At 44.3% G+C, this 24,934-nt stretch overlaps 1 protein-coding gene across 4 annotated transcripts in view; it reads left to right on the forward strand.

Annotated features, from left to right (window-relative positions):
- Nucleotides 1–10,882, forward strand: part of ZNF521 (zinc finger protein 521) — a 520,341-nt gene extending 509,459 nt beyond the window's left edge. For all 4 annotated transcript variants that reach the window (XM_075353338.1, XM_075353336.1, XM_075353335.1 and 1 more), the window contains one exon: nucleotides 9,994–10,882. In XM_075353338.1, the coding sequence (XP_075209453.1) occupies nucleotides 9,994–10,023 (30 nt within the window). In that variant the 3' untranslated portion in view covers nucleotides 10,024–10,882. The remainder of the gene's footprint in view (nucleotides 1–9,993) is intronic.
- Nucleotides 10,883–24,934: the final 14,052 nt, after the last annotated feature.

Raw genomic sequence — 24,934 nt, forward strand, 5'->3', positions numbered from 1 at the left:
GTGTAACGCTCCTGCCGTCTTCCAAGAACTGGTGAACGACGTGTTCCGAGACCTCCTCTACACCTGTGTGGTAGTATATCTAGATGACATCCTTGTCTTCTCTCCGGACCTCCCAACCCACAGAGAGCACGTACAGCTGGTTCTACGACGACTAAGAGAGAACCGTCTGTACGCAAAGTATGAGAAGTGTGTCTTTGAGCAGTCTTCTCTCCCCTTTCTGGGGTACATCATCTCTGAGACTGGACTGCAGATGGATCCCAAGAAGGTCTCCGCCATTCTCAACTGGCCTCCCCCTTCTGGACTGAAGGCAATCCAACGCTTCCTGGGATTCGCCAACTACTACCGCCAATTCGTCCCTCACTTCTCTGCTCTGACTGCACCACTTTCCGCTTTGACTAAGAAAGAGGCAAATCCAAAGGACTGGTCGCCTGCGGCCGACGCCGCGTTTGGCTCTTTGAAGCGGGCTTTTGCTTCCTCGCCTGTACTTCACCGTCCGGAGCTAAACCGCCAGTTCACCTTGGAGGTGGATGCCTCCTCCTCAGGAGCCGGAGCAGTGCTCATGCAGAAGTCCTCCTCCGGGAAGATGGTGACTTGCGGATTCTTCTCCAAGGGCTTCTCAGCGCCTGAACGCAACTATACCATCGGGGACCGAGAGCTCTTGGCAGTCAAACTGGCACTGGAGGAATGGCGCTACCTCCTGGAAGGTGCAGTGTATCCCGTGATCATCTACACGGACCACAAGAACCTAGAATACCTGCGGTCCGCTCAGCGCCTGAACCCACGGCAAGCCAGGTGGTCCTTATTCTTTGCCAGGTTCGACTTTCAGCTTCACTTCCGACCCGCGGACAAGAATGTACGCGCTGATGCCTTGTCCAGGTCTTTCATGCCCATGGAGCAGGAGGAAGAGACTACCCAACCCATCATCTGTCCTAGCAACATCATTCCGGTGGCCCCTGTCACCCTAGCCCAGATACCGCCCGGGAAGACCTATGTCTCCGATACCGACAGGCAAAAAGTGTTACACTGGGGTCATGCCTCAAAAACAGCCGGGCATGCTGGTCAGAAGAGAACATGGGGTGCGATTGTACGCCATTACTGGTGGCCATCCCTTCGCACGGACGTCGCTGCTTTTGTCTCTGCCTGCTCCTCCTGTGCCAGGAACAAGACGCCCAAACACTTGCCCCATGGCCGTCTTCTGCCTTTACCGATACCCTCAGTCCCGTGGCAACACATAGCAATGGACTTTATTACGGACTTGCCATTATCCTCCGGGCACACAGTCATATGGGTCGTGGTTGATCGATTCTCCAAAATGGCCCACTTCGTTCCTATGGCCGGACTGCCCTCTGCTCAGGAACTCGCGGAAGCCTATATACATCACATCTTCCGCTTGCATGGCTTTCCATCCCACATAGTGTCCGACAGAGGAACTCAGTTCACCTCCCGCTTCTGGAGGGCTCTATGCAAACATCTGGGAGTGACTCTGGACTTTTCTTCTTCTTACCATCCTCAGTCTAACGGCCAAGTGGAGAGGGTCAATCAAATCGTGACCTCATACCTACGTCACTATGTCAACGCCCATCACGACGACTGGTCCTCGCTTCTGCCTTGGGCTGAATTCTCCCATAACCACCACGTCAGTGAGTCATCCTCCGAATCTCCCTTCCATGTTGTTTACGGACTCCAGCCCGCCGTCCCATTGCCTATATCCCCTTCATCGGATGTCCCGGCTGCTGATACTGCAGTTCGTGACTTTGCTACCATTTGGGACTCTGTCAAAGCGTCCCTTGGGCGCGCTTCCCAGCGGATGAAGAAACACGCTGACAAGAGACGTCTGGATCCTCCGTGTTTCTCTCCTGGTGACCTGGTCTGGCTTGCTTCCCAGTACATCCGATTGAAGATACCTTCCTACAAGCTGGGTCCTCGCTACATCGGGCCGTTTAAGGTCCTCAGCAAGATCAATGAGGTATCCTACAAGCTACAGCTCCCGGCCACGATGAGGATACCCAACTCCTTCCACGTCTCTCTGCTCAAGCCGGTTGTCCTTGGTCCCTTCTCCGCTGCTGCCAGTCCGGCCCCTCCTCCTATTGCCGATGATGACATCTATGCGGTAAGGGATATCGTGGCCATGAAGACCGTACGAGGTCGACAGTTCTTCCTGGTGGACTGGGAAGGGTATGGTCCTGAGGATAGGTCTTGGGAGCCCAGGGAGAACGTGGGCACTCCTCTTATCCGTGCCTTCATGTCCCGGTTGCGGGGAGGGGGGCGTGGGGGGGGGGGTACTGTCACGCTCCCCGGGTCCTCACCCCCGTTCCCCGGCTCACCTGCCACGCTCTCCGCTCCCCAGTCACCGGATTCCGTCCGTCCCAGGGCTCCGGGCCCCCGATCCCGGCGCCCGACAGCTTCCCTGGACCTGGCCGGCTCCCCTGCGTCCTCCTCGCAGCCTCCTTCCCTGGCTTCTGGCACCCGGGCGGCGCGCATGCGCATTAGGGCGCGCGCGCGGTCACTGACCCTTTCTTAAAGGGCCAGCGTCCATTAACAGGAAATGAGGTTGCACAGGTACAGGGTATATAGGGGGTCATTGTCCAAGGGGGCGGGGCCTGATCTTCGTGTTCCCTGAGCTAGGAGTCAGGTCTCTTGGTGTTTATGTGCCTGTACTCACCTATCTGTCTTTGTAGAGCCGTACCTGCCTCGCCATCCAGTCTGCCGTGTCCTGATCCCCGCACGCTGTCCGTCTGCCATCTGACAGTCCGTACCATCCCGGATCCCTGCGGTGACCCGTCATCTTGCTCCAGAGGTTCCGGACCCCGCCTGATATCACCTCGGCCTCCGAACCTGAGCTACGTCACCAAGACCACCTTCTGTGACTCCGTGGTTCCTGGGACTCCTCCGCTGCCTTCACTTGCACGGACTGTTCTACTGCCCATCAGTGCTTCAGCTGCCGGACTCCCTACCACCATCTCAGAGAGTTCGGTCCAGTGGATCCACCTCCTGGGTCTGCCCGACCGCCCGGCCGTGACAAAATTGAGGTTCTGATCTGACATAAACCCTAAGTCATATGACAAGGCTGTTTGGAGAGTCACTTTTGACTTTTAAGATTGTTACTTTCAACTCCCTGAAGACAATTTGCACATCAGCAGGAGCGTAACACTGCTGGAATACTCATGCTTAAGCCAGACCAGCTAATCTGTGTAATTCCACCCACACCTCTGATTGGCCTCTTGCAGACAATGCACACTATACACAGGAAGCTGCCAGTCTAGGGTGTGGGCGGGGTTAAACAAAGCCCGGAAGACTTAGCTCTGCTACATATACACCAAACAAAACAGGTATACTATGAATCCTGCACATAGTAGTCCAATAAGCGACACATCCCTGGAATTAGGGTTTCATGCTGCTCTCAGATTATATAGTAAAAACTGCTCACAGATCCCCTTTAAGTAAATACCATTGGCTGTAAATTGAATCCTTGGCATCAGAAGCAAGTAGTAGACTATAATTAGTTAATCAGTAATGATAAATTACTTGTGTTTGTGTTCTTGAACTATGGAATAAAATAACATGCTGCTCCAGTGCTGTCACCATCTGTTGAAAGGATTGTGTAATGTATGTCTGGTGTTTTCTGTGTCTTTCTTCTGCAGTCAGACATCCAGATATAGTGTCTGTTCCTTCAGCTTGTCATTTTTATGTTAGTTAAAGGACACACGTTAAACTTTATTTATATTGTTTATTGCTGATTCAGGGACTAGATTACAAAGTACCTAAAGTACTGGATGGTGGGTGAAGATTTTGGTGAAATCACTGCATGTCTCAATGTTGGGTTTTTAATTGTTTTGACTGACAAGTGACTTTATGTAGAATGAAACAAGTGATTTGTGGGATTCTAACTACACTTTTGTTAAAACAGAAGTATCAGTCACTATACAATGCAATTTGGACTGTAGATATTATAGATAATGGTTTAAAACAGAGATGCCAGACTTTGGCCTACAGGCTGATTTTATGTGGCCCTCAATGTATACAGTGTAATTTGGGTGTGTTAATATACTCACCTACCGCCGTCTTCTCCAATATCAAGTGCCGTTCTCCTTTTCTGAGTGACTTTACCATTCATCAGGCTCTCCAGATCACTCTATGCTCTATGTGTGAGCTAGAAGTCTCCTTTCCAGTGTTAAGACTTTTGACCCTCATTCTGATGCTCCATAGAGTTAGGCGGGCTTTGCACGTTGCGACATCGCAAGCCGATGCTGCGATGTCGCACGCGATAGTCCCCGCCCCCGTCGCAGGTACAATATCTTGTGAAAGCTGGCGTAGCGAAAATTATCGATACGCCGGCTTCACATGCACTCACCTGCCCTGCGACCGTCGCTCTGGCCGGCGACCCGCCTCCTTATTAAGGGGGCGGGTCGTGCAGCGTCACTGCGACGTCACACGGCAGGCGGCCAATAGGAGCGGAGGGGCGGAGATGAGCAGGATGTAAACATCCCGCCCACCTCCTTCCTTCCGCATATCCTACGGAAGCCGCGTTGACGCCGGTAGGAGATGTTCCTCGCTCCTGCGGCTTCACACACAGCGATGTGTGCTGCCGCAGGAGCGAGGAACAACATCGGACCGTCGCGTCAGCGTAATTATGGATTACGCCGACGCTGCACCGATGATACGATTACAACGCTTTTGCGCTCGTTAATCGTATCATCTAGGCTTTACACACTGCGATGTCGCATGCGATGCCGGATGTGCGTCACTTTCAATTTGACCCCACCGACATCGCACCTGCGATGTCGTAGTGTGCAAAGACCGCCTTAGTGTAAAAGCCACTTCTGGGTCATTCAGAGCACAGTGAGACCTGGAGAGTCTAAAGAGTGGTGATGTCATAGAAAAGAGGAGTAGAATGGAGCTGGATACCAGAGATTGTGGCAATTGGTGAGTATATTAATACACACTAAACTACATGCAAATATACAAACATTAAGTGGCCGAAATTGTTGGCACCCTTGAAATTGACGCAAAAAATGAAGTATTTCTCTCAGAAAATTATTGCAATTAGACATGTTTTGTTATACACATCTTTATTACCTTTGTGTGTATTGGAACAACACAAAAAAAGAACAAAGTATTGGCACTTTTCCAAAAGTGTGGGTAAACAACTTTGTTTTAAGCATGTGATGCTCCTTCAAACTCACCTGTAATAAATAATAGGTGTGAGAGCTATGAAAATCACACCTAAAAACCAGATAAAAAGGGGAGAAATTGACTCAGTGTTTGCACTGTGTGTCTGTGTGTGCAACACTAAGCATGGAGAACACAGAGTAGAAGAGAACTGCCTGAGGAGTTGAGAACCAACATTGTTGAAAAATATCAATAATCTCAAGGGGCATCTCCAGAGATCTTGATGTTCCTTTGTCCACTTTGTGCAACATAATCAAGAAGTTTACAACCAAAGGCACTATAGCTAATCTCCTTGGACTTGGAGGGCAGAGGAAAATTGGTTGCACTGCAGGTTAGTCCATAAGTAGTGGATAAGCAGCCCCAATCAAGTTCCAAAGAAATTCAAGCAGTCCTGCAGGCTCAGGTGGCATCAGTGTCAGCTTGAACTATTCATTGACATTTGAATGAAATTAAACGCTATGGCAGGAGACCCAGAAGGACCCCACTGCTGACCTAGAGACATAAAAAAGTGACACTACAGTTTGCTAAAATATAGTTAAGCCAAAAACCTTCTAAGAGAGCATCTTGTGGACATATGAGACCAAGATGGAGTTTTTTAGTAAAGCACATCATTCTACTGTTTATCGAAAATTAAGTGAAGCCTACAAAGAACACAGTCAGATATGTTAGAGGTACAAATATGTTTTGGGGTTGTTTTGCTACTTCTGGCACTGGGTGCCTTGACTGTGTGCAAGACGTCAGGAAATCTAAAGATTGCCAAAGGATTTTGGGTCCTAATATACTGTCCAGTGTCAGAGAGCTGGGATTGCATCTTAGGTCATCGCTCTTCCAGCAGAAGAATGACCCCACATATATTTCCAGAAGCCCCAGAAATGGATGGAAACAAAGTGCTGGAGAGTTCTGAAGTGGCAGCAATGCGTCCGGATCTAAATCCCATTGAACACCTGTGGAGAGATCTTAAAATTGCTATTGGGAGAAGGCGCCTTCAAATATGAGACCTGGAGCAGTTTGCAGAAAAAGAATCGTTCAAAATTCTAGTTGAGAGGTGTAAGAAGCTTGTATATGGTTATAGCAAGTGATTGATTACAGATATTTATTCCAAAGTTGTGCAACCAAATATTAAGTTGAGGGTGCCAACAATTTTGTCTAGACCAATATTGGGGTTTTGTGTCACATTATGTCCAATTTGCCTTTATTCCCTGTTTTTTTTTTTTTTTGGTTGTTCCAATACACACAAAGAAATTAAACTTGTGTATGACAAAACATGTTTAATTGCAATAATTTTCTAGAAGAAATACTGTATTTTGTGGAACAATTTCAAGGGCACCAATACTTTCGGTCATGACTGTATGTTCAGGGGAAAACAATGTTCATTGTAGTGGCTTACACTTTCATGCCAGTTTTCCGTTTTGAAGCCAATGATAAATGCCCCATATGGGCTTATCAGTGACCACAATAAGGACATTCAACACTACATAATTAAATAATTCAGACTGCATTTTTCTTTATATATTTTTAGTGATTATTGTTAGTATGCATTTTAGTCAGACTAGCCCACTGAAGAACTAGAGAATTCTCTGATGGGCCCAGACTCAATAATGGACCCAAAAGTCAAGCAACAGACAACCACATATAGAGGTGAAACTGGAGCCATTCAGTTACCACAAGGATTATTTTTTATGAATTGATTCACAAACATATTCCATAGAAACAAAATAAATGTGCTAGGTGGACCCAAAAACCTCATGACTAGGACGGTTAGATAACTAATATATATATATATATATATATATATATATATATATATACATATATATATATATATAGATGATCAGCCCAACAGGGACATTTTTAAAGACTGGTGTATAGAACTGGAATAAACTGTGCCAAATATATTGAGGCATACATTGTAGTAAATGTGTTGCACATATTATAGTACATTGATTGTGCACAGTACAGTAAATGTATGTGCTGTGGTCGGCCATGCCACCAATGCAAAGCCATGCCTACTTTTACACAAGTATTAGGGCCGGCATGAAAGGTAAAAAGTCTAGTTTGGGGGGTAAATGATTTTTTATTTAAATTTTACAACTTTTTGATGTTAAAAACTCACAAAGTTGGAATGACAAGTTCCCCAGTGACCTCCCATGACTTCATTTTACTGCTAGTATAACAAAAGGTTCAAAACTTTATCAATTTTAGATTCATATAACTTTATATAGATCTGCAAAGTTTTGTACTTCAAATATGTCTGAAATGTTGTCATTTTTGCATCTCTAATTGTGGTGAATTGCTTTCTATGACCTGACCAAAACTTGTGCGATCCATATATAATTAACCCTTCCCTGCGAGATGTTTGTACATATCCTGTCCTTATTGATCAATTGCTGTGGCATTGCTTCTTCCTGGCAATACAAATTCATTGTTAAATATTTATTACCGCCTTGATTATGTTCCATGCATTACCTTTTCTATTATTTTCCTTTAGAAATGCTTAAAGAGAAACTGTCAACACGATTTTGCAAGTTAAAGTAAAGACATGGCTGTAATAACACTGTTATGCAGATTTAATCAATACCTTTCGTGAAGAAATCTACATAGTTGTTCTTCTTTAATCACCATTTGAAGTTTTCTTTTACTGAGATTTCGGTGCACAGGGGCAAAACTGTACATTGGATCTTCTCCTGCTGCCTCTGGTGTTAAAATGACAGGTCACTACTTTATTAGTGGTGTGTGTGCAAATTGATTTTCAGGATGGTTTACAATGAAATGGCGTCGAGGCCGGCGCATGTAATGATCTGGATCTCACCTCAATGATCTCTTTGGAGCTAAGATTTCAGTGTTTGCATGCGCTGCCCTTGGTGCCGTTTTATTGAAGACCAACTATGAAATATCAATCTGCGTATGCGGCAGCAAGGACAGATCGAAATATCAAACTGGAGGTATTTAAGTAGTAACTGGTCATTGAAAAACAAAAGGCAAACTGGGGGGCTGGGGCAGGAGCTGAAGACCCATTATACAGTCTGGCCCCTGTGCACCTAAATCTTATTCCCCAAAAACTTCAAGTGTGGACTAAAGAACAACAACAAAGCGGATTTCTTCACCAAAATTGTTGACTTAGGAATCACACATCGGAGGTACAAGAAATATGGATCTATTTTCCTGATCAAACTTTGAGAGTGTGGTCCTACTGTCATTCTGTTTTTCTCATATGTGAAGAAGTAAAATTTATATATATATATATATATATAAGACATGAAAACTATGAATTAAAACATGTGGAATGAAATACTTAAAAAAGTGTGAAACAAATGAAAATATGTCTTATATTCTAGGTTCTTCAAAGTATCCACCTTTTGCTTTCATTACTTCTTTGCACACTCTTGGCATTCTCTTGATGAGCTTCAAGAGGTAGTCACCGGAAATGGTCTTCCAACAGTCTTGAAGGAGTTCCTAGAGATGCTTAGCACTTGTTGCCCCTTTTGCCTTCACTCTGCGGTCCAGCTTACCCTAAACCATCTCAATTGGGTTCAGGTCTGGTGACGGTGGAGGCCAGGTCATCTGGCGTAGCACCCCATCACTCTCCTTCCTGGTCAAATAGCCTTTACACAGCCTGGAGGTGTGTTTGGGGTCATTGTCCTGTTGAAAAATAAATGATGGTCTAACTAAACGCAAACCAGATGGAATAGCACACCTCTGCAAGATGCTGTAGTAGGCATGCTGGTTCTCTATGCCTTCAATTTTGAATAAATCCCTAACAGTGTCACCAGCAAAGCACCCCCACACCATCACACCTTCTCCTCCATGCTTCACGGTGGGAACCAGCCATGTAGAGTCCATCCATTCACCTTTTCTACAAAGACACGGTGGTTGGATCCAAAGATCTCAAATTTGGACTCATCAGACCAAAGCACAGATTTTCACTGGTCTAATGTCCATTCCTTGTGTTCTTTTGCCCAAACAAGTCTCTTCTGCTTGTTGCCTGTCCTTTGTACTGCTTTCCTAGCAGCTATTTTACCATGAAGGCCTGCTGCACAAAGTCTCCTCTTAACAGTTGTTCTAGAGATGAGAAGGTGTGTCCAAACTTTTTGTCTGTACTGTAATATATATATATAATCTCCACCTTCTTCATTCTGACAGCTGCGATTTTCCGTGGACATGTGAATGGCCCCCTAGACTCATTAGTACAAGTGCTATCCATAACAAAACAAGACTAGTACTTGTACATGGAAATCAAACGTGTGTATGAGGCCTTACTCTGTATAAGGGTACACTCACATGAGCGTAGGAATAGGACGAGTGCAATGCGAGAAAATCTTGCATTGCAGTCGGACCAATATTATTCAATGAGGGAGAGCAGATGCTAGCTTTTTTCTCATGCATTATTCTGGATGATAGAAAAGGCGCAGCATGCTGCAATTGTCAGAGAGAGCTGTGTCACTCGCATCCATACAAGTCTATAGGTGCGAGTGAAACATTGGACTGCACTCGAATGACATCCGAGCGCAGTGCGATAATCGCATCAGCAGACAATGGAGGAGATAGGGAGATTAATCCCTCCCTCTCCTTTGCAGTGCCCGCCACCTCCTCCGCAGCAGTGATCCAATCTGGCAGAACAGCGGGAGCCGAGAGTCATTAGCATATCGCATCCGATGCACTCGCATCAGATGCCATACCATAATGTGAATCCAGCCTAACAGCGCCATTACAATCATGACGTTACTTAACTTGCAAAATCATGCTGACAGATTCTCTCAAAATATCCCTGGCACAGAAGCCGCATATTACAAACCAAGTAATTTTTCTTCTTTTTGTGTCTTTCAGAACCACACAATGACCCAGCATAGCAGTTAATGCAAAACACAGACTCATCTGAAGATCATTTGGAGGCACAGAAAAGGGAACACATTTTAATCTTTGCACGAAACTTTGATTGTTTATGTATATTATCCCAAAAAGCATTGTATTTTACCATAAACTTGTATTATTGGAACTGTTGGATGTTCACGTGTTTGGACTTTTGAGCACCGGATAAACTTATTGTATATACAGTGTTGCACATGTATTATGTTGTTCAATATGAAAATAGTCTTATAAAGGCAGCCGACTTGGGCCCTATTCAAGGAGAAGGAATCGAAAACCTGAGAAGGAAAAATAGTGACGTAAACGTGCGTATTTGCAGGCAAACCAAGAAAAAGGTTGTTTTTATTCCAGCTGTATCCTAACTGCCTTTCCACTCAATCTTGGTCTTTAATTGTCATTTTAATATAAAACAGCTGACATTTTTTTTATACTGCAGCAGACGATTCTTGCACAAAATTAAAAAAAAAAAAAAAAAAAAAGCTTTTCTCATTAAATGAAAGAAAATCTTGAATAAGGCCTATATAAATATATACATACATACATACATATATATATTTGTAAGCCTTGCGGTATGGCAGATAGCATTACCATATATGCAATAGTCGTTATGTAGATTGTCCCTCCGACTTTTCTCCGGAAGACCATTTTGTTGCTTTGTGTGTCTGAATTTTTTTGGTTTACCTTTTTTTTGTTTCCTTTTTTATATTAATGATTACACACAGCCAAAACTCTTGAATCTGTTACCCAACTTGTATGTTACTGTTATTAATGTTTACTCTGCCGTCTAAACCTGGAGATTACTGGAATTGTTTTCCAAAAGAAAATAAATTCGATTTATCAATTAATCATATTTTTGCATCTTGTTCATTTTTTTGTTATCAATGGCTCCATAATCATAGACATCTGTGACGTTACAAGAGCCAGTGTTAGGACGGTGTCCCACTTGCGATTACCGCGCGTATATCTCGCGCAAGTCTCGCGGTGCATCACCCGTCACAGACTCACACGCTGGTCACAGGAGCGGGTCGGCTACATAGAGATACATGCAACCGACCCGCTCCTGTGAGCAGAGTGTGAGTCCGTGACGGGTGATGCACCGTGAAACTCGCGCGAGATATACGCACGGTAATCGCAAGTGGGACACCGGCCTTAATGAGACTGTATCCATCTCAGGAGGGATTGGTTCTGACTAAGATCTAGTGTGGTTCTGTCACAGTATTATATTAAAATAATCCATGTACAAAAGGTTAGACAATTTTTAAAAAATCAGCAAAAAGCACTTGTAAAAAATGCTATTGAAAACATTTATAATGCTTTGCATTTTTTACAAATGTTTTAACAGAAGCCCTTTGTTAACAAATATATGCGTTACCTACTTTTTAAGTAAGAACACATGAGACGCCGGAAAAAACACACTTTTAGGGTTTATAAATAAACAAATGGATTTAATATAAAGTATATAAAGCAAAAATTATTGACAAAAATAATAAAAGTGTTCATTGCACGAAAAGTGATGTCACTTTACACAAAAGAAAGACAAAAGTATTTTCCTTGATCTTACATAATGGCTTGTTTGGAGGTTCTAGCAAATAACAGTCCATTTCTCTATTAAATCAGCAGAAGTTTGTTACTTTCCTCACCCAACTTTGATGGGATCCTGAATGAAAGCTCAATCAGCTCTTTAAAGGGAGCCTGTCACCTGTTTTGTACCTATAGGCTGCGGCCACCACCAGTGTGCTTTTACATACAGCATTCTAGCATGCTGTATATCAGAGCCCAGACTGCTGTGTAGAATATAAAAAACACTTTATAATACTTACCTAAAACGGTCGCTGCAGTGGATGTGGCTCAGATGGGCGTCTCCGGTGCCGGCGCCACCTCTTTCGGCCATCTTTGTCCTCCTTCTGAAGCCGCGGTGCATGACACGTCTACGTCATACACACTCACCGGTCCCGCTCAGGGCAGATCAAAGTGTGCCTCCTCAGGACCTGAATGCCGGCGAGTGTGTATGACGTCGGACGTGTCATGCACCGCGGCTTCAGAAGGATGACAGAGGTGGTGACAAAGATGGCCGAAAGAGGCAGCGCCGGCACCGGAGGATGAAGACGCCCATCTGAGCCACATCCACTGCAGCGATCGTTTAGGTTGAGTATTATAAAGTGTTTTTAATGTTGTACTCAGCGGCCTGGGCTCTTATATACAGCATATTAGAATGCTGTATATAAGTGGTAGTGGCCGCAGCTTATAGGGCAAAAAAGTGGTGACAGGTTCCCTTTAAGCCATAGTGGGGAGATGCTGCAGTATGTGTGATGCTGTTGCATGTGTGTGAAAACCCTCGAGTGAGTGACACCACTGTAAAGTGCCAGGGAGGGGCAGTCGTAGGCGATAGTTGCAGTCCTCAACCCACCCCGGCACAGTACAGACACAGGGAGCAAAGTGGTGTGCGAGATGAGTGTGGAGGTGGTACCTGTCTGCAGCTGCACATCTCAGTCTCTATCCAGCTTTTCAGGATTCCATTCACTAGAATTGGACTTGCGCACCACATTATCAGAGTTGAGTTCACCACCAGATAAAACTTCAATAACTTTACTAAACAATTAATTTGCAGACAGTTTCATTTCTTCAAGGCAGACTTTACATCATTGACAGTTACCGGCATTCTTTTCTACACCGAGCTCGGCTCTGCAGTTATGTCAACCAAGGGCAATTTACCCTCTTCTCTCTGACCCAATCATGGAGCATGATGGCTGGTCTAAAAGCACGGCTTTTTGGCAACGAGAGGACCCCTTGTGATGGTGCTCCCTCTGTGCCAGTGTTCCCACAGCTACTTACAGCTACCAGCCTAGAAAAGGGACACCTTCCACCTTTTATCCTTCTTACTGGAATTACGCCTTGCTGTGTACGAGCCCACCCTCCACTGTATCCTCCTGTCCTTTTCCTTTCCTTCTGTCTGTCACCTCCACACCACCCACTCCACCCTGCTTCATCTGACTCTGCACGTCCTTTCTCTTGTCCTCCTCCCTATCTCTCCTTTTCCCTATCTGCCTGTACCCAGAAAAACCTCTGCCCTATGTCTCCTTATGTCCTGGGGACTGTCCCTCCCCACTTAACCCCTGCCATCCCGTCACTCCCTCTGCACTCCCTCACTCTAGGGCAGGGAAGTGATTCAAATTTTTAACAACAGGTTCTCTGTAAACCCCACCCATTTGAGAACCACACCCACTCTGTAGCCACAGCCATTTTGTTAGCCACACCCATTTTCATGCACTTTCCTCAACCAAAATATACAAGTAATTTAAAGTAAAATCTCTTCCCCCTTCTCACACTCCTCTACCTTCACTCTCCTGTCCAGTACCAGTTGCTCCAGTCACTGTCAGTCATATTGTATTAAACTGTTTTTCTACAATTTTTAAAAATTATTACTAAAGGAGCCCTGCTAAAATTGGAATGGATGACCTTCCCTATGTAGATCTCATCCCATGTGGCTGCGTTTCCAGTGCAGAACCCATCTCATGTGGCTCCTTTCCTCCTACAGATCCCATCCCATGTGGTCTCTTTCCCTTGTAGATCCCATCCCATTATGGCCTCTTTCAATAGACCGAAAGACTAATTTCTCTAAAATCAAGTTTTATTTATAAATATTAAAATAATTAAATCAAGCCATATTTTTCATATGCAGCTATATCGGTCGGTGAGCACACACCCGGTCGTGCAAAGCTAGATGTACTTAAAGGGAGTATTAATCTAGGAGGGTGAGGTATAGCCCAAGATGATTTTACTCGTTAAAGGGATATCGCTATGATGTAAAAATAGGGGCCAGGTCATGAATCCCTAGTCTGTCTCCTTCCTAGCCGCAGAGGTTAATACGCCACACAGTTTTGGGCGCCCCCGCTCGACGTCGGCTATCCCTAGTGCACCCTAAAACCTAACTGTGTGCCAAAAATTGACCCAAAGCCCAAAGGGGTATAATTAGTGCTGAAGTCAAAGTGGTTCAATCATACTAGGTGCATAGTCAGAACACTAGTAAATGTTAAGTATGATTGCTGGTCATAGAAAAAATCCCCAATCGGAATATTTACGCACTCGTTCCCCTCTAACAATATATGAAAAAAATAGGGGGGAGGGAGTACTACAGGTAGCCTCTTAGGTCTGCTACCTAGTGCATTCGACCAACAAATTAGTTCATGGACCTGTAATTATTTGAATCCCAGTTGGGTAAACTTATCTTGCTGGAGAATGAACTCCCAGAAGAATCCCGACGCGTTTCCCCCACTTTGTTTGGGGTTCATCAGGGGATGTTACCACAATGTGACAATGCACACATTCCAGGTCATCTTCCAGTCTCCAGTGTCCTGCAAACAGATCCCTTTAAATGCTGTATGAAGTGAGCAAATAGTCCTCCTGTCCGATGCAGGGAGGACCTCAGCAACCCACCCTGTCAGTACGGGGCTGAATAGGATCTGGAGACTGGAAGGTGACCTGGAATGTGTGCATTGTCACATTGTGGTAACATCCCCTGATGAACCCCAAACAAAGTGGGGGAAACACGTCGGGATTCTTCTGGGAGTTCATTCTCCAGCAAGATAAGTTTACCCAACTGGGATTCAAATAATTACAGGTCCATGAACTAATTTGTTGGTCGAATGCACTGGGTAGCAGACCTAAGAGGCTACCTGTAGTACTCCCTCCCCCCTATTTTTTTCATATATTGTTAGAGGGGAGCGAGTGCGTAAATATTCCGATTGGGGATTTTTTTCTATGACCAGCAATCATACTTAACATTTGCTAGTGTTCTGACTATGCACCTAGTATGATTGAACCACTTTGACTTCAGCACTAATTATACCCCTTTGGGCTTTGGGTCAATTTTTGGCACACAGTTAGGTTTTAGGGTGCACTAGGGATAGCCGACGTCGAGCGGGGGCGCCCAAAACTGTATGGCGTATTAACCTCCGCGGCTAGGAAGGAGACAGACTAGGGATTCATGACCTGGCCCCTATTTTTACATCATAGCGATATCCCTTTAACGATTAAAATCATCTTGGGCTATACCTCACCCTCCTAGATTAATACTCCCTTTACGTACATCTAGCTTTGCACGACCGGGTGTGTGCTCACTGACCGATATAGCTGCATATGAAAAATATGGCTTGATTTAATTATTTTAATATTTATAAATAAAAATTGATTTTAGAGAAATTAGTCTTTCGGTCTATTAGCAGTATTTTTCTCTAATTATTCATAAAATTGGTGTTCATCATTATGGCCTCTTTCCTCTGCAGATTCCATCCCATTATGGCCTCTTTCCCCTGCAGATCCCATCCCATGTAGCTTTTTTTCCAGTGCAGATCCCATCCCATGTGGTCTCTTTCCCTTGCAGACACCATCCCATTATGGCCTCTTTCCCCTGCAGATCCAATCACATTATGGCCTCTTTCCCTTGCAGACCCCATCTTGGCTTCTTTCCCCTGCAGATCCCATCATGGCCTCTTGCCCCAGCAGATCTCATCCCATCGTGGCCTCTTTCCCCAGCAGATCTCATCCCATATGCTCCTTTTCCCCTGAAGATCCTGTCCCATATGGCTCCTTTTCCCATATAGTTCCCATCTATGCGGCCTCTTCTTCCCATATAGCTCCCATCTTTATGCAGCCTCCTCTCCTCATATAGTTCTCCCATCTATGCGGCCTCCTCTCCCCATATAGCTCCCATCTTTATGCGGCTCCTCTCCCTGCTCCCTGCATATTCGGCTCCATGAGCGCTTACCTGCTCCAAGCACCGGCGGCTTCTCCTCTGTCTTCTGGCCTCCACGGCACTCTGCAGGAACACTGACGCTGGCGGGAGGAGCTACCTCACCACACTGCCGTGACCTCTGCAGCGTCAGTGCGTCTCTTCACACCAGGTCAGGGAGCAGACAGGCTCCACTGAACCCGGAAGTGTGGCGCGTACGGAGACACTAAACCATGTGAATACAGGGAACCGGATTGCCAGAGCCGTTTCTTGCCAGTTCAGGGAACCGGCTGCTATTTTAACAACCGGTTCTTCCGAACCGGACAGAACCAGCTGAATCCCACCCCTGCTCTAGGGGACCAGGGACCCAGTGACACCTGGTGACAGCCAGCTATATCGCACAGGAGAAAATACCATACCGTAAAACACAAGCATATATATATAAATTCAGATCATTACAACAAACCAATTCATCATACATATCCGGGGGCGGTAGGGCACTGGACACTCTAGTACAACCCCACAAGAGTCATGTGATGGGTTATCTACATGTTTTGCTTGCACCTATTTTTGTCCATCTAAGGGACTCTGACTTACCAGATGGAATCACCAGAGCTAGCATACAGAAATACATGTCATGTCAACAGATACAGTATATATGAACCCAACACAGTGTATTCATTATAAAATACCCTATAAATGGAAAAAAGCACTCTCATCTATATTTTTTTTATTAAATGTGTGTAAATATGTATGTTTCATAGTGTGACTGTATTAATATACTCATCTACGATTGCTCTCTCCAGTGTCCAGAATCGTTCTTTTCCACTTCTCAGTGACGTCACCGCTAATGAGACCTTCTGGCTAATTCTACATTCTATGCGTGAGCCAGAAATGTCTTCTACAATGGAAACCTATGGATCCCCGCTTTGATACTCAATAGGCTTACACTGGAAAAGCCACTTCTGGGTCACGAAGAGTGTAGCGTGACCCAGTGAGTGTATAAATGGGTGACGTCACAGAGAAGAGACGAAGAATGGTACTGGACATCAGAGAGAGCAGTGATAGAGGAGTATATTAATACACTTCCACTATAAAACATACCTACATACACAAGGCTTGTGCCCAATTTATATGAAAGAGATGCAGATTTTTATAACAATGGAATAGCAGTTGGATAAATCATGGAATATGTATTTATTACATGGGTATTCATTTTTTATATTTTTTAACTTAAAGAAACATTGTGGTATTTTTTTTACCATCACTGAAACCCAAACCTAGTTTTCTATCACTCTTTGCACGTTTCTTATGTTGATTCCCTGATTTCTGCCTGCTCTGGGCACAATGTTATTACGGTATCTTTCTTTTCTCTCTCTCTCTCTACTAAATAAATTGTTAGCTTATCAGTATACAGTTACGGAGGTAAAACTGTCATCTTCTACATTATAATTGATTAACAGGAGCTGTGTAATCATCATCAATGACTGTGATAGAAGCTTCTGTCCACTCTCTTCTAGAAATCATTTACCGAATAGTAGCTAATTTGTTCCATTTTTTGGGCTGTAAGGAATAGTGCAGCCAAGTAAGGAATAGTCCATCCAAGGATAAAAAACATGCACAAACTAGACTTTTTTAATTCTTCTCTTATTACGTTATAATGTAAAAACTTAGATCCTTACACAAGCATCTGGTGTCATTTGTGTTTCTAAAATTTTTATGGTTTTGTTCTATAAATTAAAGCCACTTTATTTTCAGTCCTGTCTGCCTATAGACTTAGAGCAAATATCTAAATGCTTCTGAATTTATTTTTTGGAATTCCATTACCAGGTGGTTATCCCATGTATGATCTGCTTTTGCTAAGCTCCCCAGAGAGTCTGGAACCTTGCTCAGCTTTGTGTGAGATGGAAGGAGTAAAAATTGTAAACATTATTCCGAGTATTATTCAAGCATTCTCATTATTATACAATTGTCTTGTAATGGAAGACAAGTCGATGTTCCAGTGACACATTGCATTCTGTCACATACTGTATTCGGCTGTGCCAGCAGAACTATGAATGATGCAGGAGATTTCTGAGATTCAGATGAGGTTACAGAGCATGAGAGTAATGCACATTATTATTACTAGGGATAAAATGATAAGTGTCTGTACTGGAAGGAATATAAATAGGTGAGCAACTGAGTAGATGTGTTGTTGAAGCGATTGTTAGCAGTATTGTGTCAAACATTTCATCTGATATAAAGATAGGAGGAAATATTAAAATGATCTTAACTGGAGCCATGGGATTCCCATTCTGTATATTCAGTATACAATACACCTGGATCACGCTACAGTACAACCAGAGGTATAGCTAGAGGTTCAGCTCATGGGGGGTGAAACATCTGAGTTAGCCCCTAACCAGGTAACCATGGTAACAACTATGGTGGCGCCAACTCAACGTGGGTACAGAGAAATCTCATCAGATAACCACGCTATTACTGGAAATAAATCTCTATACAAACTCCAATACCGATAATACCGCTATATGAAGACCATATAGTGGTAGATACCAATCCTCCAGAACACATAAGAGGTTACTGTGCAGTTATAGATGGTGACCTATAGCTGACGTTCTTTCTGATTAAGTCGTTCACTTTTCTTGTCTTTTCTATTTGGCCCAAGCCCAACACAACAAACTCTATAGCAATGACTCATCTGCAGAGGTTGCAATAAAGACCCATTTTACTTCTCATATTTCCACAACCATCCGAACCTGTCCAACCTCCTCATCCTGCTGATACCACAATGTTTAGCTGCCTCTGCCTTGTGTGCCCCTATTCCTGCACCTGCTCTGTGGTACAAAAAGAGTGCTCCTCTTACTCCCTACATAGTAATGCCCTCCACTGTGCCCTTTACATAGAAATGTCCTCCACTATGGCCCTCACATAATATTTCCACTGTGGCCTCCACATAATACCACCACTGTTCCCCTTACATAGTAATAATTCCTCCTTTGTGCCCTCTAGATGGTAAAATTTCCCCCTAAAAAATATTAATACCCTGTGCAAGTGCCCTAGAAAAGTGTCCACATTTTACCCCTAGAAAGTAATAACAACGCCCCATTTACACCTTGAACGGTCACAATACACTGAGTGCCCTATAACTATAATGGTTCTTAAGTGTCGCTTCACATTTAACAATTTTACTCTGAGTCAGTCCCCCCATGTACAGCTCTATACACAGTATGATGGGCCCACAGCTCTGTATTCAAAGTATAATGAGTCCATAGCTCTCCTGTACACAATATGAAGCTCCTACACCTCCCTTATGCACAGTATGACGGGCCTACAGCTTCCCCAAAACACTGAGGATATGACACTTTGATACAATGTAAAGTAGTCAGTGAACAGCTTGTATAACAGTGTAACTCTGGTCTGCCCACTAAATAACTCAACACGCAGCATTAACATCTAAACCGATGGCAACAAAAGTGAGTACACCCCTAAGTGTATATGGCCAAATTATGCCCAATAAGCCATTTTACCTAACCAGTGTCATGTGAATCATTATTGTTACAAGGTCTGAGGTGTGAATGGGGAACAGATGTGTTACATTTGGTATTATAGCTCTCATACTCTCTCATACTTGTCACTGGAGGTTCAACATGGCACCTCATGGTAAATAATTCTCTGAGGGTCTGCTGTACATAAAGATGGCCTAGGCTATAAAAAGATTTCCAACACCTTGCAACTGAGCATCAGCTCGGTGGCCAAGACCATACAGCGGTTTAACAAGACAGGTTTCACTCAAAACAGGCCTCACCATGGTCAATGAAAGAAGTTGACTGCACATGCTCAGCATCATATCCAGAGGTTGTCTTTTCAAAATAGACGTATGATTGCTGATAGCATTGCTGCAGAAGTTAAAGGGGTGGGAGGGAGGGGGTCAGCCTGTGAATGCTCAGTGCACACTGCATCAAATTGGTCTGTCATCCCACATCTGTCATGATGGTTGTCATCCCACAGGGAAGCCTCTTGTAAAGAAGATGCTCAAGAAAACCCACAGTTTACTGAAGACAAGGAGACTAAGGCATGGATTCTTGGAATCATGTCTTGTGGAATGATGACAAAAAGATAATCTTACTGTATTTGGTTCAGATGGTGTCAAGCGTGTGTGGGGGCAACCAGGTGAGGAGTACAAAGATAAGTGTGTCTTGCCTGCAGCCAAGCATGGTGGTGGGAGTGTCATAGTTTGGGGGCTGCATGAGTGCTGTCAGCTGTGGGGAGCTACAGTTCATTAAGGAAACCATGAATGCCAATCCACCATCTCTGTGATGTTGCCATGAAGGATGGAAGGGGATTCCTGCAGCTCCTGTAAAGTTCTAGAGATCTCCATGCTCAAGAGAATTAAAGCAGTGCTTGAAAATAATGGTAGCAAAACAAAATATTGACACTTTGGGTACAATTTAGCCATTTTCACTTGGGGGGTACTCACTTTTGTTGCCAGCAGTTTAGGTATTAATGTCTGTGTGTTGAGTTGTTTAGAGGGCACCAAATTTGCACTGTTACCCAAGCTATACACTGACTACTTTACATTGTATCAAAATGCATTATCTTCAGTGTTGTCCCATGAAAAGATATAATAAAATATTTGCAAAAATGTGTGGGGTGTACTCACTTTTGTGATATACTGTAAATAAAAATAAAAACATATACTCACCTAATTCAGGATCAAAGATCCTCATTAATCCAGTGCAAGCAGATCATCACACTGTCATTGCTCACCCAAGACATCAGAGTCCCGGTGTCCAGTGATCGGTCCAGCTGTTCTGCGGTCTACAGAATAGAGAGCGAGAGTCCCTGCTCCACAGCAGAGATTAACTATATCGGCGATATTGCTAATAGTGGCAGTAGCTCCGGGTGGGCCCCTCTGATTAGTGGGCCCGGTCAACTGGCGCAGCCCCCTGGTAGCTATGCTGATGAGTGCAACATATTACGTTGGGAAATGTTTTTTTCTAGAAAGAAGACAGTATATGATTTAGCAATTTATCAGTCTTAGCACAATTATCTGAATATAAGGCTGGAATACAAAAACCATTGAGAATATTATTAATTATTATTATTATTATTATTAATAATAATAATAATAATAATAATATAAAACAGGTGGAAGTGTGACATGGCTTTCATTTTGTTTGGTATACATCATTATTGCTTTAAGATGTTGTTTTTATCTTTGTCTTTCCTGCATCTCTTTCGCTACGCGTAAAGGTAATTTGTTAGATGATTTTTGATGCCGTATCAACAGGCAACATTTATATGGAACTTGCTCCCTCATTACACCCATCAATATTTTACACTGAAATACTACAAAAATACAATAATGAAGACTGTCCCTGATTCATGCTGCCCATGGTTTGGACAGCATGAATCACAGTACAAATTCCATTTAACTGTCTTATGATGGCAGACTAATTGGCGGATCAGATTCTATGACATCACTCTAAACCATATTCTGTATGTAATTGTTTCCACCTAATTTCTGCAATGCAGCTGGAAAAGGAAAATCAAATGTATTTTTATTATTATTTATTTTAAAGCACCATTCAATATGCTGTACAGTACATGTGAACAGGGTTTACATACTTATAGAAAATTCATGCAATTACAACAAAATAAAAGCAGTGTCAGACTGTTGCAGAGAGGGAGAGGATACTGCCTTCACTGTCTTACAAAATCTGCAAAATCTACAAGGTAATCGGGATATAGTAGATTAAGGGGATGGACATCTCTGGCATAGGCAGATTATAATGAGAGCAATCTGGGCTACTGCCCAGGACCAAATGCTCCGGGGGGTGTTTCCCATGGCAAGTTTGCCCTCATTATACTGTTGTAACGTCGGCATCCCTGCAGCGTTCTGCCTCTCCTGTACAGCAGGAACGCCGTCATACTCATGCTCCCTTGCCTCTCCACGACCGTCCATGTGCTCCCCCGTTGCCTCCTTTTCTTGGACACGCCACACAGCTCTCCCGGGAGCATGCTTATTATTATTATTATTTATTATTATAGCGCCATTTATTCGATGGCGCTTTACAAGTGAAAGAGGGTATACGTACAACAATCATTAACAGTACAAAACAGACTGATATAGGAGGAGAGAGGACCCTGCCCGCGAGGGCTCACAGTCTACAGGGAATGGGTGTTGGTACAATAGGTGAGGACAGAGCTGGTTGCGCAGTGGTCTACTGGACTGAGGGCTATTGTAGGTTGTAGGCTTGTTGGAAGAGGTGGGTCTTGAGGTTCCTCTTGAAGCTTTCCACGGTATGGGAGAGTTTGATGTGCTGAGGTAGAGCGTTCCAGAGTATGGGGGATGCACGGGAGAAATCTTGTACGCGATTGGGAAGAGGAGATAAGAGAGGAGCAGAGAAGGAGATTTTGTGAGGATCTGAGGTTGCGTGCAGGTAGGTACCGGGAGACTAGAGGTTGTGCATGGTTTTGCAAGTCATGGTTAGTGTTTTTACCCACATGCTCTTTCCCTCTTAAAGGGCCAAGCCATTAACTTAACCAGAAGTGCACTTAAGGCACACTCCTCTTAGGGAAGGTGACTGAACAACGAGTTTAGTTAGTTTACTTGCATGCTTGCTAGTTGTCAGGTTCTGTGTATCCTGTGCCCATTACTTGTACCTGTGCTTACTATCCCATACCTGTGTCCTAGTACCTGCTACACCTGTCGTATCTGCCATACCCTCCTTGCCAGCCTGAACCAGCCATCCAGTCTCCATCAGCCAACAAGGCTGCACCTGTCTGCAATCAATTACAGAAAACTTGGCACTAATATGGTGATTGGAAATTTTTAATGGGCAAATTTTTCAAGCCTGCAAAACGTAGACGTTTTGGTCTGTCAAGACCTTTATCAATGTTCAAGGCTCAATACTGCTATAGTGCAGGTGCCTTGGCAGTTGTGTGGATGGTTAAAGAATCAGCAAACAATACTGACAGGAGTCCTGCGGTGTCCACCTGTCTGCACCTGAGCTTTTCCCTGCTTCCCCAACCACTGAGGTTAGCTGCGACAGCTCCGGCCACTGTCCTGGGAGTGGCACCTTACGTCTACCGGCAAACAAGTCCAACCTCACCATCACAGGCTCTGGTAAGTGCTTAAGTTAAGCCCCTTCAATGTCAGGGTAAGCCCAGGTCCCCCCTGTGATCCAGTGGAACTATTCCCACTTGCAACCCCAACGAGTGATATTTTGCTCAGGCCATGGATCCCTCTGACTTCAACACCCTTAGCCTTCCAGCTTTGTACCAAGAAATGTCTCACATACAAGACCAGCAGGAAGAGATTCTGTATTATCAGCGGTCAGTGAGCACCCATTTGAATGACCTGAGATTGGCTGTATCATCTGCATCTGTCCAGCCTGCAGCTCCAGCACCGACTGCCTCATTGGCCTCGTCTCTCTGCTCCACCATATTTTGATGGTGACCCAAAGCTTTGCCGAGGGTTCATCAACCAGTGCACTCTGCACTTTGAACTGTTGACCCACTAGTTTTCTTCAGACCAGACCAAAGTGCCATTTTTAATGTCGCACCTTGTGGCGAGGCTGTCACCTCGGTCAGCCCCCTGTGGTAAAGAAGAGACCTGGTTACCTCTGACATCCTAGACTTCCTGTGGGCCTTTAGGTTAAGTTTTTGATGTGCTGAGCCTTGTAGCCTTTGCTGCATCCTCTCTTCTGCAGCTGTGTCAAAGAGTTCAGACTGTGAGTCAGTATGTGGTTCAGTTCCACACACTTTCCAATGAAGCGGGATGGAATAATCTGGTGCTGGTGGTCGTCTTTTGGGAAGATTTATCCAGGAGGACCTGGAAGGTCGTGGTATTTTCGCCAAGCTGGATTATCTAATTTCATTGGCCGTAGAAGCACAAGGACATGCAAAATGGCCATCGTCCATTAGGGGGCTCGCACTTGGCTCTCTCCCCGCTACTTTTAACCAGACATAATGATGGAATAAAGCACTCTGGAAATTTGGATGGTGTTTGCTGTAGATTTCTACTTCCTGGACATTGGTTTCGATTTTCTTCTACCTGTCTACGTGCACCCACGATCATTGTTTCCACAAGGAGGACTGAAGCTGACCCATAAACCCGGTTTTAAGGTATTGCACGATTTGGTGCAGAAACCGCCTCTGTATAGTATATTTGTTCCCAGAAGTGCCTCTCAGCCTATGCTACTAGGAAGAATTGCCTGAGCAATGTGTTTAGTTAGTTTACTTACATGCTTGCTACCTGTCAGGTCCTGTGTATCCTGTGCCCATTACCTATACCCATACCTGTGTCCTAGTAACCGCTACACCTGCTATATCTACCATACCCTCCATATCAGCCTGAACCAGCTGTCTGCACCTGTCTGCACCAGAGACTGTACCTGTCTGCACCTGAGCTTGTCCCTGCTTACCGGACCCCTGGAGTCAGCTTCCAAAGCCTCGGACACTGCCCTGGGGGTAAAAGTTAGGCCTGGCTCAACTATATATAGTGGTGATCTGAAGCAGCAAAGGAGAGTCCAATAGAAAAACAATATTCTTTACCACTATATGAAATAAAAAAAGGAAACAGTGTTTAATAATGATTTTCTTTTTATTGTATATACAGGCATGTTTACTTTCGTCCAACGTTTCGGTTCAACAACGAGCTTTTGTCAAGGACATTTGATCTATACCAATAAAAAGTACTGCACATCAACCAATATGCATGAGGAGAATTAAAGTTTAGTACATACCTTTGTGCTAATATAGTACATGGGTCAAATGGGATACCACTTGGATATGAGGGAGAGAGATGAGTGACGTTCGAATCGAACCGTTCGCCAATTTCAAATTCCAGTGATTTTGGGCGGTGTTCGAGTCGTTCAATGAACTCGAATGATTTGCTTCAAGTTCGGCCGTTCGAGTTACCGTTCGATAACGGCTCGATCACCAAAAGCGTGGCTTTTCACAGTAAGTCTATGTGCGCACGTTGCGTATCTACATGCGTCCTGCGTCCCCAGCACAATCCCTCTCTTTTTCCTACTCACCGATCACGGGCTTGGCGCTGCACGGCTTTCACAAAGCTACGGCGGCTTTTCCTCTTTTGAAAATGGCTGCCGCTCATTATTCAATCTGGTATTCCCTGCTTTCCTTGCCCACCGGCGCCCATGATTGGTTGCA

This window comes from Anomaloglossus baeobatrachus, chromosome 6 (assembly GCF_048569485.1).
Source record: "Anomaloglossus baeobatrachus isolate aAnoBae1 chromosome 6, aAnoBae1.hap1, whole genome shotgun sequence".
Lineage (NCBI taxonomy): Eukaryota > Metazoa > Chordata > Amphibia > Anura > Aromobatidae > Anomaloglossus > Anomaloglossus baeobatrachus.